The following is a 16,577-nucleotide window of genomic DNA, read 5'->3' on the forward strand; positions in this document are numbered from 1 at the left end:
GTGAGACCGGCAGAATTGATCAGAAACAATAAGCCTGGGCTTGCAGCATTTCCCTTGGAGTTGCAATGTGAAGTGCGTTAGCACAGAAAGTGTTACACACTCAGTAGATGCAGGAAGAGGTTTGATTCTTAAACAGCTCCCATAAAGTCTGTACAGTTGCTTTTGCACACGCACACACACACACGCTCCCTCTGCCCAACAAACATTTTAGCCTTCACTTTGGCCATTGAAAAGTTTAGCTTTTATCCATCTAGTTTGACTTTATTGGACACTCCAAGAACAGATTTCTGGATAGGCTCTCCCAGTTTTTTCATTAACACTATATAATTTTTTAGGATTTTTAATAATTTGGGTCCACTTCTTAACCTGTTCTTATTTTTACCTCTAGCAGCCGATTATTTGTTTAGTGCACTGCACTGAAATATTTAGATTGCAGATGTTGCAAAAAGAGGGTGGGGATAAAGCCAAATAAAACTTTGTATAGAGGTATTGCATAGATTCCTTGAGTCCAAACAGTGCAACTTTTTCAACAGTTCAAAAGTTTGAGATGCAAATGGAGCAGACAAGTCTAAAAATACGTAAGACTTGGAAGTCTATACATACATAGACCCATTTATGGCAACCCAAAGTACAAAAAATATAGCATCTAAGTAACAATGGCTTTTTACACTGACTAATTTGACTCTTTGTTTGGTTGAGGTTTTATATATATAAAAAAACTTTAAATACTGCTTTTATTAAAATAAAAGTTACTCAGTAATAAAGATGACAGTTATTACTTTAATACAGTACAAAAAAAAAGATGTTACTGACTAGACATAAGGGAACTTCTGAACCAAATGAGACAATGCAGGGTATCAGTGGCATTCAGTCTGCTGGAAAGTGAGACTCTACATTAAATTTAGTTTTTCTGTTGCATCGTTTCTGAGTTACAGCTCTTTAGAGAAATGTCAATGCTAAATGAGTATTCATAATTAAGCCTTAGTGCCTTTGTCAGGAAAAGTCCATCAAGAGATAAAACCCCATTATTATTTAGATTAATGCTGTTCATAAGATATAAATCAACACATTAAAATATTTTCCTTTTTACATTTAAGTAAAAAAAAATACAACAAACCAGCAACATTCAAATTCAAGTCTGTCAGTCAGGCTATTCTGTTGCTTGTCCCAAAAAACTGAAATGTCAGCTGGGTGATGAGAACAAAGTACAAGCTCTTCATAAATGAATTATCAAGTATTGCTGTCTACCTGTTTTCAGGCACCAGTGAATTATTTGTTCAGGCAACAACATACTTTATGGATACACGTTCAAACTCTTGAAGGTCTCTGGTTTCAAAAAAAATCAATAAATAAATTCCAAGAGAAAAGCCTTTAAAATTTTCAAGGGTTCTTACTTCCTCATAAGAAAAACATAATCAGAGTATTCCATGGTATTTAACTACCTCCACCCAAAATTGCATACACCAGTGGAGGAGGGAGCCAGTTTAAATTTAGGCAGAAGTTAGGAAAGAATTACTTTAGTTTAGGAGTTAAGTCTGTATACTTCCTTAAAGCAAACAAATATTCTTGTTTTAGTTCATAATAAATAGGAGCTGTGAATAGAAGTCACAGAGATCAACGAAATATTTTATAGAAAAAGCACCTTCTAGAGTCAAAAGTATTCTTTTTCCTCTCTAGCTTCAGCATGAACAACACAGTTCCTACACTTACACGTCAGTATCAAACATATGGAAACCCTTGGTCAAAAAATACGTTTGGGGTATATTTGTCTATGCTCATTCATAAGACAAACTTCAAACATATATTTATACATATGCCTTTAAAAATAAAATGCGGTACATTACCATCCTGCATTCTCCAACAAATTCCGTGCAATGGGCTGTGGCACTGAGCAGTTGGAATAACCCATGCCTATGTAAGATCTCCATATCTGGTTCTTGCTTGCAATATTGTATAGAGTTTCAAGGATTTCATTTTCACCTAATTGGAAAGAAATTATGTCAGAAAACTACAGTTACATATAATGCTAACAGCTTTTAACTGAAATGCCTTGTATTCCTGTGTAAAAAAAAATGCAACATGGGTGATGCAAGTATAAACAGCAGCAGAATAAAGCACAGACCAAGAACAATAAAGATAAAATAATAAGCTAGTAAAATATTCTGAGAAAGTTTAAATTCTGCCAAAATTCTGGAAAATGCAACAACTGAATAATAACAGGGTTTCAACCAATGTGGAAACAATAGTGAGAGAAACAGCTGTAGGGAAATGGCTTATGAAGCACTTTTTGTGCTAATGCCATGTACATTCTGGGTCTCTTGCATATGCATTAAAATATATCTCAGAACGCACCTTTTATTAGCTAAACCTTGCAGAATCAGCACTGTGGATGAAGCCATATCCATCCACAGCTATGATTTATCGTTTCTAACAGAGCTGTATTTGCACAAATGGGGCTCACACCAAGCACCCAGGAGTAATTTCTCAGTATTAAATAACTTTATTTTCTCATATTTTCCTTAAATAGCTGATAAAATGGAACAGTTCCTTTAATTCTATTTCAGTATGCTTCACCAGTTTATTAAAAAAAAAAAGTGTGAACACAGTATTTCTAGCTTAAGAAATTCCATTTAAGATTAACTTTCAAATGAGTCTGCCAATCTAGTTTGGAGAGATTACAACAGAATGCTTTTGAAGTGTTCACACAGAAAGCATTTGCACTCCCTCCCTCCCCCAACTATAGTTTAGTCTTTGGTCTTGCTTCTGTGTACTCCTCAGTGTCCTGAAGGTTCTGCAAAAATCACATGCCGTCAACCTGTTCCTAGTAGTCAATGAATAATGCTCCCCAACATCTGCCAAAGGGAAAGATTTACAAAATATTTTTGTACCTGAGGATGCAGAAAGATGGTCAGTAGGCTAAGATTATGCAGGGAGATAGGGCCTGCCCAACCTAACAGACCTTGGTGGAATTGAACACTAACTCTCCCAGGTGAGGGGAGATCTTTTCTTCTTTTTCCCCCAATGTGACCTCAGAAACTGCTGTACTGGGGCAGTTCTGCACAAAGTTCTGTTCATTCTGTGCTGCAGATTGAAAAGCAGACTTTGGAATATAAGGCTACAAATCACCAAAGCAGAATAGCTTGGGCCCCGGATCTCTCAGAACTTATTTTCTCTCTGTAAATTACTCCAGCAAGAGACACCAAGTCAAAACAGTTAATGCTCTGGAATCTGGTGGCAAATAATTCTCTAGGTTTTGAATTATTTTCTTCTGCAGCCATAAACAAGGATATTATAACTTTCGCTCTGATTTCAAAACTCATCTCTCCTCTTCCTTTTACTCCAAGTGCTACTATTGCATTCCATGTATAAAGATTAATTTAAAAAAAAAAAATCTTCTGGTTTTCAATTAATTTCTTCCACAGTCACATTATACCTTCCATAAAGTTATTTTTTTACTGATCTTCAGGTCTCGCTTCAAAGTTCATTTCTTCTCTGCCTGGTACTCAGTGTTACTATTAGATGCAATGTATAAAGATTAATTTCTTGTTTTCAGTAAACTGCAATTTTTTCTGGACACTCAAGAGCCATGTGTTCATTATACTTGAACTCAGCAATATACAGGGCAAAGTTTCTAAAGTATAGTGAGCAGCTCTGCTCCCCAATACTCCTCCCACACAATTTATTCCAGACAGATGCACTTGTTTGTTTAAGTGGGAGTTTTAACACTGTGGAGATCTTCCGCTACCACTTGCAAACCAAAAGCTTGATGAAAGACAGTTTGGGTGCAATTTGAGAGGGAGGGTTGTATTCTTGCAGGATTCAAACATCAATGATTTTTTGAAAATGGTAATGAATTTGTGTGTAACTCCACATGCAGTTGAAAGCAGCTGGCTATCATTTTAATTGCTTACTAGCCCAATGTCACACACAAAAATGCATTAAGAGTGCGATTTCTGCAGTAAACACATACCACAAATACTGTACTATGTGCCAGACAGCATTTCCTTTGTTTGCCCGACTGGACGTTTCTTCTAGAGAGCCATTTCTCAGCAAATACAGCTAACAACTACTACACGAAGACACTGAAGTTGTGCTAGAGCACTCTAAAATCAATCAGTTTCCAAAGTGATTGAAGGCACAAAGCAAAAAGCCTAGTGAGACTGTAAGCAGCTTAGGCAGCAATTAAGCTTAAGAGTAGAACCACATCCCACCTAGGGGAGCTGCACTGATAAGATCCCAACACTGAATATAATTTAATTACTACATTTTTATGAGCTGTGAAGACAGTTACACTACTAGTTCTAATCAGGGTGGTGAAATGCTGGAGGGCACACTCCCTCCACTCCTGCTTCATCTCGCTTACCCTGCTCCTTTGGTCACTACGAAGGCAACAGTAGCAGTACAGCTCAAATACACATCTCCCACATTTGGCATGGCTCTTCGAAGAGGCCTGGGATGAACGCTCCTTCCCCTATGCCTTACACTGCCTTGAAGTAGTTCATCACAGCATATCTTTAGGAAGACAGCCCCTAAGGAACTGCACTCCTGAGTGACGGAAGTCAATAGCCCCTAATTTGTCTATACAGCCTGGTTTACCTAAGACCAAACATAAGTCCATGTAGATTCATGATTATTTAATTTTCATGAATTCAGTGTTTGCTTTACACTGATATGGTTCTGAATTCAAGCAAAAGTGATGTAGACAAGGGTGAGGGAAATGAACATGTATGTTGGTGTCCAACAACCGGACAGCAAGGGCAGGCAACCATTCTTAACAGCATCCCCAGCACCAACGGGAGGGGACGGAGGAGACGCAGCCGGGGCCTTCACAGCGGTGCACGGCAGGAAAGCGAGAGGCACCGGCACAAGCTGAAACATGGGAGGCTCAGGCTGGAGATAAGGAGAAGACTTCCCCCTTGAGGAGAGCCCAGCGGTGGGGCTGGCTCTCCATCCTTGGGGGTTTCATATTTTGACTGGGTGAAGCCCTGAGCAGCCTGCTCTGAGTCCACACCTGACCCTGCTCTTGGCAGGGGCTGGAGGCGTCCCCAGGTCCCCACCAGCCTCAACAGGATCCTGTGTCTCTGTCAGTAGCTGTATTTCCCGCTCCATCAAGCCTAGCTTTTAAGAGTGTATTCCCATATTATTTGTGAAAGGGGCCTAACATTTTATTGGTCACTCCATAAATAACTAATGCTAGTATAAAGGCAGAACAATGCTAACACCACAGGAGTGACCTTATGTATACTTAAAAATTCATTTTCAAATTCAAAATGAAATTTCTAAGTTTCCATTTTAATTAACGAGAGTGTCACCAAACCCAGAAAATTACACAGAGTTTTTCTGCTGTATGAAGTATATACCTTGGAGCATATGTAGTTGAAACTGTGTATTCTTGCAAATATTTATTTAAACCTAAAACATGAAGGCTAGGATTTCAGCAAATTTCAATACATATGGTTGAAAAAACACAGCTTGCAAGACGTTGTGTTGGGTTATTGATTTTTTTTTTTAAATTCTACCCAGCAATGGGTGAAATAAAGAAGTAATATCCAAAATGGGGGAAATAAAACAGAATTAAAAAAATTTACTACGGTTAAGAAATGGTTGGAAACTAGACATCACACTCAGCTGTTTGTTTCCAGTTTTCTAAGACAGCATGGTTAAAATGCCTTTATCTAGAATTCATTTTATTGGGTGTGCACTATAAATTCTTTAAGAACCTTGTTCAGCATAAAATAAAATTGCCAGCTAAGTCACTGCAGTTGATCTTTATTCCCCTCATCAACTCATTAGATAGTGTGATCAATGACAGTACCCAGAATAAAGTTCATTAATCTTGCAGTACTGCTATCTTAGAACTGTGGAGAAAATTCACTGAGACTCCCGGTAGTAGTTCTGTGAGGACACTTCATGACTGCTACACCCACAGGTGGAAAAGGCAAAATATATCACAAAAATAGTAAGAGGGAGTGAATTATCAGATTATAAAATAATACTGTTATTTCTGCTACTGTTTTTGTGGTTAACACAGTAACTTTTCCTTGAACTTGTGAGATACCTGCAAAATAATATGGTACAGGGTGGGGGAGATGGAGAGGGAGCAGTTTAAGTTATACAACTTAAAACTTACAACACAAAAGGGATGAGACTCTTTGTCTGATATAATTTTGTTCACACTATGTCAGGTCTTAAAAAAAAAAAAATCTAGCTTCTGACAGCAAGGAAGCAAGATCTTCAGATCAGTTGATGTAAGAAAAAGGGGATGAATTTATTTCTCTTGCTTTAGCAATTAATTCAATCTCTGTTAAAAAAACCAGAACAGATTATATTCATAGAATTATAGAATCATAGAATGCTTTGGGTGGGAAGGGACCTTGAGCAAAACAGTTCCAAGGCACTGTCAGACATGCAATAATGCTGCAGGAGAGCCCAAAAAAAGTGCCTGTTGCAGGTGCTGAGTCCGACCAGCAACTGCCCAAGAGATGGGTGGAAAGCTGCCACCACCTGTCACCCTGCCTCGCCCTGCCTCCTCCTCCTCCTCCTCCTCCCACTCAGGCCACCGGCACTCACCCAGCCTGCCTGGGCAGCGGAGGCAACCCCAGGGTGCTGCGAGGAGCAGAAAGCACGCAGGGGCTGAGAGCCAGCACCATGCCTGCCTTTCTCCGTCCTACGCCCAGGCCCGCTGCCTTCAGAAAGAAGAGCAGCAGCCTGAAAGTGCCATGAGAACAAAGCCTGAGGAGCAAAATGCTGCCAGTGGTAACGCAGATTCCCGCACCACTTGCGGCAACACTCTGGAGGATGACAATTACCCCTGCTAGAGGCGTCCAAAGCATACCGTGTGGACTCCAACAGCAGGGAGGGAATCAGCTCTAAAAAAAATCTGACTGACATTAGGAGGTGATTATAAACTCATCCAGAATTAACTTTTAAGCGGCATTTCAAATACCAAATTGTAGTTAAAGCAGATTTAACTGCATGAAGAGCAGTTAACTTTGACGGTACAAATAGCCCTTCTTACAATATGACTACTGAGCGATATCGCTTCTAAAAATTTTTAGACTGGAGACCCAATTAGTTTCTTACACAGATTTTATAAACTAATGTTTACAAATTCTAAAATTTGAGAATATAACTGGGAATACTTTGGAAAAAAAGTCATGGCAGAGTTTGTAGGTTCCGTTTTTTAATCCAAATCCTGAACAAAAAAGCAGGAATACAGAACATTTGTACAAAGCCTACCCATTAAATAAAGATGGGCCATACGACAGCAGCATTGCAGGGATAACTATGACTGATACAGACAGTAGGTTTGCTGGGATAAAAGAAAGAGGATTACTCTTACATAAGATAATCTGTTCTGTTACTGTAAATGGGTCAATCACCACACACACGCTAAAGCACATTCAATACCTAAAGAAAAGCTGATTGTGAAAGTTTACTTACTGTGACAGTGGGGAAAAAAGCTCCGTAATACCAGTTGATCACAATTAAGTATCAAACAGGTGCCTAGCCTTGTTGTAGACATTGACTGAACAGAACTTACATGCCAAAATAACATTTTCCCTTACCTATACCTGCAGGAAAAGCTGTAAAAAAGCCCCCCTTCCAGAATCAGTTGAGGTACAAGACCACAACTTGCTGTTACGGGCAATCAGACATTTTGCTGTTTCAACCCTACTGGCTTTCAGTGGCATATTCAGGTGGTTTTACAACACTGTCAGTGGGCTCATGGCAGCAGGCACTTGTAAATTTTTTTTTTTTTGGTCAGAAAAGGGACACAGATACTTCTGTCATATTACACACAAAGGGAAGCAACTCGTTTCAGAAACGTCTTAGCACAAGCTACATTCCTTCTCTCTTCCATCACTGACCATGTCTGTACAAGAAGAGATCTACCAATACAGGAGCACTAATACTGAAAAAGCATTTCTGGTCTAGATGCACTTGGACCAGCTTAGTATTTACCAGAATGGCTTTTTCATTCATACATAAGCAAAACAAATGTCCAGTTAAGGCTAGAGGCTTTCTCTCTCAAGATTATGTTCTTCAGGGAAGTAATGAAGTTTGATTCTCCCACTGAAGAGTAGGGCTGTGCTAAAATGTCTAGGAAAGACAACACATGTACAAAAAGATTGTGCTTCCACTGTAATCAGAGGTTTTATTTATGAGCAGTGGAATATGCAATACCATTTAAAACAGCTCTTCAATATAAGCTGCCTCCACAGGAGGGTATTTTTTTTTTGCTGCCACCACATACACACAGCTGATTGATTTTCTGTCTTTTAGACAGGGAAGGATCTGTAATGCAAACCAATCTTTCCTACTGCCACACCTAATCACAATTTGAAGATACGCATATACATCAAATGTATGCACCTGAGATGAGGCCTAAAGTTATAAAAGTTTTAAAAAAACACAAATACAATTGCAGAGACCTATGATACTCACCCAGATGTACTATTTATGGTGTGTGCATGGCTCTTCTTGGACTGCATATCTAATTGTAGCTGTAAGCATTGATTTCAGTGAGAATTCAGTGCAAGCTCAACTGCATTTCCTAATATAAAGGAGTAGCTCAAGCACAGCTGGTTTGTTCAGCTGCACTTTAATCTGTGGAGTCACTATGATTATGTTTTTTTAATTGAAGTTATACAGAGAAGTGGAAGCGTATTATTTAAACCACTAGGAATTGCCATATTAGAAATTTTATACATGCTGAAGTTGAACAACACATTTTGAATTGCCTTGCCCTGTTCCCTCATTGCATGCATGAGTTTGGGGGATGGCAGGAGCAAAATTGTCTTCATACAAATAAAAAGAACACGTTTAAAATAGAATACAGTTCTCATGACACTTTCCCAATTTTGCGATTTCCCTTTAATACAAGGGATACGATAGAGAAATAATATACCATACCCACATAAGAAATCCCATACTGGTGATTGGAAAGACAGTGTTCTCTCTAATGGTGCATTAACAAGGAAGCAAATTTTTCTTAGACTACTGTGTCCTAGGTACAAGATGTTCAATGTGAAGTTGCACAACTTTAAGCTGAGGCTTTCAACTTTTCTGTTGCAAGCTGTGAAGTTTTCTGCTACCAACGCAGTGGAAAACTAGTGACAAAAAACTACACATTAAAGTACAAAAGACAGTTAGTTCATCACACTGGCTGCAGAAGAAAAAGCAACAGTGGGCAGAAAAAACTTTTCTGTACCTCATGCAAGCGTCTCTTTTGAAAACTTGCTGTTGCAAGCATGAAACTCTGCATCACAGTCACATTCTTTCAAAGTTTACTCTAAGGGAACAAGAGCAGCATAGCAAGTGGAGCAAAATGCCAGTGAACTAAATACGCTGTTAGCTAATGAGGTCCTGTTGGACAGTGAGAACTTGCATACAACAGAACATCAAATAATGCACAGCAATGTAGGAGACATCCACTTCAAAACTGCTATGCAAATCAGCATGAGAACACATAAAACTGCATCAAGATTTTGACTTAGGCTGGCATCACTGGTTTAGTTTTCAATAATGTACAATAGTTTTAATGCCCAACTGTAGTGCTATCACTTTCATGTGTGTTTTAGTAATGTAAAACTTCCTAAGAGTATCATATACTAAAAAAAAAAAAAAAAAAAACAGAAGAAAAGTTTTTAAGAAGTAGTTACTAGTGACAATCTACATGTAACCACTCTCACAGACCTAAAAATATAATAATCTAAAAAGTTCTTTTCTCTGAGGGTAAGTGAAAATCACTCATCAGTCAGAGAGTACCTTGATTAAAATACATTAATCACAGGAAAATATGCCAAGCAATACTTTCAGCAGTTATACAGACAGAAGAAGGTGATTAAATTCCACTTCTCTAACCCCCCTCTCCCCATTTTAATAGGATGGGAAATTACCAAAAAATAAAATACCACTGTACTAATAAAACATTTTAGAAGTAGAAACTTTCAGTCAATGCTGTATCCCTCCTGGCTAGAATCTGTCTTTTCAGGCTCTAGTTTTCCTGGCTGTTCATTGTGGCGCTGCCTCTCACGCGTGATGTCATCTTGGAGTAACCAGATTGAACTGGCCGGGAACCTCACCGGAGCTGCAGGCCTGAAGTTTACACTCAAATTACAGCGCACAGATGAGCAATAAAAAAAAAGAGCCATCGAGAAGGATCAAATTTTCTACAAATCAGGCAAAGGATCTTAACACAAATATAAAGTTAATACTGATGTAATTGACTCTACCATCTGAATGGCCACTGAGCTTTGTTAGTTTCAGTGGAATTGTTTAGCTAGGTGCATTTTTAAGTGTTTCTTTCATTCACGGGATTTCCAGCACGATGTTCACGGATATCTATCAAGATCACAGTTATGCAGATAGAAATTTCGTGCTGAGATTGCTAACTTTTAAAAATGTTAGTATCATCAAATCACATCAAGTTTTCTACAGCAATTTGCTGAATTTTATTGTAGTGCCACAACTGCTGGCTCAGATGTTTTGTATTCCTGCAGTTCACCCTTCTCCCTCACTCAGACAGATTCAGAATGCTAGCCATTAGTCTACTGTGTATCCATTATACGGAGACACAGGTTTTGCATGCTATTAGGACATGCAGGTTATTATTGGGGGGGGGGGGGGGGGGGCGGAGGGGGAACAACAAAGAAATCCTGCAGAAACTTAAGAGCCAACAAAAGACAGCGGCCCATTTGAAGCTACAGCCCACACTACGGAGACGATTTGTAGCCATGCTTTTCCCTCCGTATCAGACTCTTGGGACAAAGTGAAGGCACTGTAGCACTTGAGCTCAGAAACGGGTTTTCGGGCAACCCTGGTCTGACACACACGTTTTCCTACCGATTTCCAGCACGAGAGCAAGAAATGCAGCAGCCGCACTACTCTACCGAGCTAGTCTGTGAAGATTAAAGTGTCGGTGACGGTACTGCTACGCGTATTTAAGTCTTATCCTGCACTTCAGCGGGGAGATCTGTTCGCTGCACATTTCAGCGGGGACACCCCGGGGGGGGGGGGCGGGGGGGAGCACCCCAAGTCCTCCCCCGCGGGCGCTGGCGGCGGAAGGAGCCTTGGGAAGGGCAGGCGGGGCCGCGGCGGGGAGGGCGGCGGGGGGCTCCGGCAGCGCCCCGGGCCATGCGGTCACTTACAGACGTGGTCGTCCATCCTCAGCGGCCTCCGGAGACGGATGCTGGCCGGGATGGTTTTATCCATCAGCTCCTCGACGCTCTGCAAAGAGGCGACCGCACGCCGTCGTTAGCTCCCCCCGGGGTCGGCGCAGCCCCCCTCCCCCCCGGGAGGGTCCAGCCGCGCCGCCCCCTCCGCCCCGCAGGGCAGGGCAGGGCAGGGCAGGGCGCGGCGCGGCGCGGGCACCTACCTGCACCCCGACGGCTCGCAGCATCTCCCGCTTCTCCCGCTCCCGCGGCCCGATGTGCCGCCGGCAGAAGTCATCGTGCCGCGGCAGGAGCTGCTCGATGCACCGCGCCGCCTCGCCGCCGCCCCAGCGCCGCTGACCCCCGACCCCCGCCACCGCCACCGCCACCGGCACCGGCACCGGCCGCAGGTGCCGCGGCGCCCCGCGGGCCGCCAGCCGCCCCCACCAGCGCCCGCAGCTCTGCATGGCCCCGCCGCCGCCGCCGCCGCCGGGCAGCCACACTTTGTGCGCGGGGGGCGGCGCGGCGCGGCCCCCCACCGCCGTCGCCAATGGGGCCCGGGGGCGGCGCCGCGCTCGCCCCGCCCCGCCTCGCCTCGCCGCCACCTGCCCGCCCGCCCCCCGGGCCGCCCCGCTCAGCCCTGACCCCTCTCCGCCGGGCCCGAGCATCCCTGCGGCGCGGCGCCCCGGGCGCGGGGCGGGGCTGGCCGGGGCCGAGCCCCGCGGTGATTTTCCTGGGAAGTGGGATTTTCCTCCACGGAAGCCTTGCTCGGCTGGAAGAAAGGTTTCTGTGTTTCTGCAGCGGAGCGTGGACTTGCTTTCGAGTTACGCGCTTTTGGAGGAATAGTACATGCCACTTTCTGTAGCTGTTACCGGGTGCGTGCCTGTGTCTGAACTTTATTACTGCTTTAACGTCTGGTGATGTTAGTCTTGGGGAGCGGACAGGTTAACTGGAACCTACTTTTAGGAACCTACCTACTGCAACCTCTGTTTCAGCTTTGCATCTCTGAGGATAATACCGCATTGTTACAAACTTTATTTAAACTTTGTTCTTATCTTTATTTATAGTAACGGAACAAAATGTAGTGATATTGGGGATATGTATTTGCATCAACATTTAAGTAGAGTAACAATGAAAGATAAAAACATATTCCCAAAGTATACGTTGATTTCATCTTAATTGTCTTACAGATTTACTGCCTGTCTTCAGAATTTAATGAAATAGCAAATCACTACCTCTGACCCTAAAAATAAATTTACTTTGCACCAAAGATCACTGACTCACGCAAGCTATTTCTGTACTAAATGTGGAATTAGTCCTCTGATATAATCTGAGTTGTCTAAACTACTCTGTTATGCTGGAGTGGGCTCCCATAATTTATACCAGTGTGTATTTGTACCAATGACTTAAGACCCTGGTTTCGGAATGAGAAAGCCCCAAATTGCACACAAATCTAAGACGAAGCTCACTTCAAACAGCAAAGGTGTTTGTTGCAAGGGTTTGTAATATAAATCCAACACTGACTTTAACAGATTGCTTTCAAAGATAATTATATTTCCCTTTTCTCCTCTATAATCTGCTGCTTTATAAATATGATAGTAACATGGAAATTAAAACTTTGCTATGACATTTAGTCTGAGATATTGCAACAACAGTGAGTAGAGATATTAGAAAAACACATTAGAACCATGATAGTAACAAATTAATTCCTATTATGAATTTGTACCTAAACCATTTTATTTTTAAAGCACTTCCAAAGCTTTTAAAAACAATTTGCAGATTGTGTCCAAATATTCTTGCAGAATTTGTCCAAACAATAGTTTATCACTTTTCCCTGGCAGGTAATGTCAGGATGATAATTCACATGAAATAATGCCATTACAGTCAGCTCATCTGAAATGGTAATTTTGATAGAATTGTTTCTTCAGCGTGGGGACAGTGTTTTATTGTTGCCTGTAGTGCTATAGGAAGCGAGGTCTGGAGGGAAGACAGAAGCATCCCAAACATCCCAAACCAGGTATTTTCTATCCACATTTCTGGCTCTTCCAGAACTAAACCCAGTTTTAGTTCAATTTGAAAGCTATGCTTGGGGGGAGGAAGACTGGAGAGATGCACCAGTGAACAAGGCAGTAGTGTCAAGGCATGCCCACTTCGTCTGGAAAGCACCAGAACTGGAGTGGTTTGTTAAGTCACTCTATGGCTAAAGCTTTCTCCTTCAGAAACTCATCCCAGACTTTGGTCTCAGCACGGGCTATGTGCAATCACTGTGGCAGGGATACAAGCCTGGCTTATGCGCTTGATCAGTTAGCCAACCCTCTAGTTTTTTTCTGCCTCATGAAAACTGTGTTACGGCCTTAACAAGCAAAATAGGAATCTTGAACAAGGGAGGTAATAGAAAATGAAGCTTTGATGTCAAATGTGAATAACGCTTTGATGTCAAATCAACAAGACCTAGCTAATCTTGTAGCTTCAAATAAATCTATCACTGCAAAGTATGTAGCCAACAAAACCAGAAGGAGGTTTCCTGGAAGAGAAGACAGGACTGCAAACCACTGTTTTGCTTTTAAAGCTATTTGCCCAAAGCTCAGAGATGTGTATGTCTTGGCCTAATGAGCTGACATCACATGAGTTATAATATAGCTGCTAGGGATGCCTGTTTTGTTAGATAAAGGAAAAAACTCTTAAGAGTAATGCCCTATATCATTTAAATTAAAGTGACACAGTATGTGCACTCTTCTTAAGACTCATATTGTTTAGCTTTATTTGAATGCCACTAGATGGACAAAAATCCTGCAATCTGCCTTGATTCCAGTCATGTTTTAGTTAAAAACTCTATTGTGATTCTAATGCTACAAGGTTTATGGGTGGTGTTGGAACAACCATTCTTTGCTCCTTTTAAGTCATGAACTATCACAATAAGAAAACCATGTTGCATTCTTTTAAGATTCACTTCAGTTCCCTCCTATCACCCAAAGCTGAAAATCTGTTCCAGCTGATACGCTTCTGCACCACTATATCACAGAACACAAAGACTGGGTCAAACTACAGTGTTCTCTATAACAATAGCCTATTTCTGATGCTGGCCAGTTACAGCTACCTAAGGAGGCATACAAGACTAGGACAAAAGGATGTACTGATACCACTCTGCAGTATTTCTACAGTCAGTTAGCATCCTGGGATTTCTGCATTTAGGAGGTCTCAATGTGCTTTTTTTCCCAAATTTGTTCAGCTGCCAACTGAACCCATGTAAACTGTTAGTGGAATAAATATACCAGCTTACTATTCAAGAGCAGTCACTTTATAATCCTTTCTTTCTCAATCTACTATTCCTTAAAGTCATGAAAAGCACTGAGAATGTTAAGGACATTGCAACAAATAAAACAGGTCATGTGGGTATCAGTACAGACTGACTCCAACATATGTTGACTTCTGCCCTGATGCAAGATTTTTTTCTGTAGAAACGCCTCAACAGAAAGAAAGGGTTTAGCAGTTTAAATTAGCACCTTCACTGCCTTTTCTGAGAAAATTACTAGCCACCATCAGTGTTTTCAAAAATCTCCAGCAAATCAGGGGAGGACTGCCTACCAAATGGTCTTTTAATGTCCAGGCTTATTTTAAGCATCAAACCAGATAGAGGACACCCTCATTAACACTTTACCTTTCTTATCATGAAATAATCCTAAAACGCAAGGGCACAGGAGGAGCAGAGTGTCTCTTTCAGTTTCGCTGTATCTAATTCAATACTGAAGATCATCTGAATTTCTACCGATAATGGTTTGGAGGGGTTTTTTATGTATATATGTAATTTCCCACCACCAATCCTCAAATATGTAAACGAAAACAGGTTGCAAACACGTTTTTATGCATATTTTATATATATGCTTCTTATCAAAGAAAATATCTTTCTCCTTAGAGAATAAAGGATAAAATATGTAGTTGTTCCTACTTTTGGGTTTGTATTGTAAACATTGCTACCTTTTAATTTGAGGCATCTTTATCAGTTTTTTCTTTTCATGAAATGTTTAATCTGTAACATGATTCTTTGCATAAAATAAGATTTGAAAAGCACTATGGCTGTCATTATATACAGAACAATACAGATGCTTACCTAATATATCAAGCCAGGAATTACTTAATTCTATTCCCAAACTTACTGTTTAAGTGAAGTAGCAATACATCATACTTCTTTCACAAGCAACTACCAATTGCTACTAGTGGGGAGAAAATTACTTCTCACCAGTGCATCTGCATATGCCAGTACTTACAGAGTGAGGGCTGAATTGCCACCCGTTTGGTTTTTTGATCCCTTTACACCAGCAAAATTTAAGAGCTCCATGAATGGTGTGCAATATGTACTCAGGAAACAGTTTTCATATCCCTAAACTTAATAGAATAGTTTCATGACATGTTCTTTTGATACCCAAGCATCAGAATATGCAGTAGGATAGGCAATGTCGTGTTGAGGGCAGATAGCCAGTCAACTACATATTCCCGAATCCATAATAGTCCTCAGGAGCTTAATGTAGCCACTGTTGCCAAAGGGCCAGGAGCCATTTTTGCAGTCTTTACCCGCTACTATTTTTTCATTGACTGCAGCTGGATCATAAACTAAACCATACATTATTACATAAGATAACACAGTTGATGTTGTGGATTTCTCATGGATCATAATGGTTTGGATTTAGGGCTGCCATCCCCCACAAAAGACTAGGTAACATTATCACACCAGCTAGCACAGTATCATGTTGCTTCTTTAGGAACCATAGTCAAGCTTCCTCAGTGGCATGTTTTATATGCAAACATCTTAATGTTAGATTAATATATATTCAAGCTTTTAAGCATATCTTCTTTAACTGACAGTCCCTGAGTGATACAGCCTTTTATTTGTTCTGAACTCAGAAGTATCCCTGCACTTTGATTAGAGCTGATGCTTCACATAATTTCAAATCTTGTTTGGTTTTGGTTATTTGATAAACCAGAACTACAGTGAAACTGAACTGTGTTTCCTCCCAAGGAAGTGTTTTTACTCACATACACATCAATACCTTCAGCATCTTCAGGGTGCAGCTTTCATTTTAGTTGTGGTGTTAGAAATATAGTCCTTAATAAATCTGCGATGTTCCCCACTTGCTAAGTCAATAGAGCAGACCTAGAATATTCCACAACTCCATATCATAAATGTCAAAGTATATTTCATACCTCAAAGTAGTAATAATTAAATATCGGTACAACTAATTTCATGGAATCATATGCATTTCTCTTCTTCAAAATGAATGAAGCAAGCAAAACTATTTAGGCTCTGTATATATTTCTTGGATATACATAAACAGATGCAAGTGGATATATACTCTACTACCTTTCCTATTGATGCTGAAATAGTCAAATATAGGTTTCTTTTTCACACCAAATAAATTACTAGTA

At 40.8% G+C, this 16,577-nt stretch overlaps 1 protein-coding gene across 1 annotated transcript in view; it reads right to left on the reverse strand.

Moving 5' to 3' along the window:
• GLDC (glycine decarboxylase) overlaps positions 1 to 11,623 on the reverse strand; it is a 52,926-nt gene extending 41,303 nt beyond the window's left edge. The window contains exons 1-3 of the mRNA XM_075726461.1: positions 11,381 to 11,623; positions 11,154 to 11,232; positions 1,845 to 1,980 (exon numbers count right to left, since the gene is read on the reverse strand). Coding sequence (XP_075582576.1) covers positions 1,845 to 1,980; positions 11,154 to 11,232; positions 11,381 to 11,623 — 458 coding nt within the window. The remainder of the gene's footprint in view (positions 1 to 1,844; positions 1,981 to 11,153; positions 11,233 to 11,380) is intronic.
• Positions 11,624 to 16,577: the final 4,954 nt, after the last annotated feature.

This window comes from Pelecanus crispus, chromosome Z, assembly GCF_030463565.1.
Source record: "Pelecanus crispus isolate bPelCri1 chromosome Z, bPelCri1.pri, whole genome shotgun sequence".
In the NCBI taxonomy this organism is placed as follows: domain Eukaryota; kingdom Metazoa; phylum Chordata; class Aves; order Pelecaniformes; family Pelecanidae; genus Pelecanus; species Pelecanus crispus.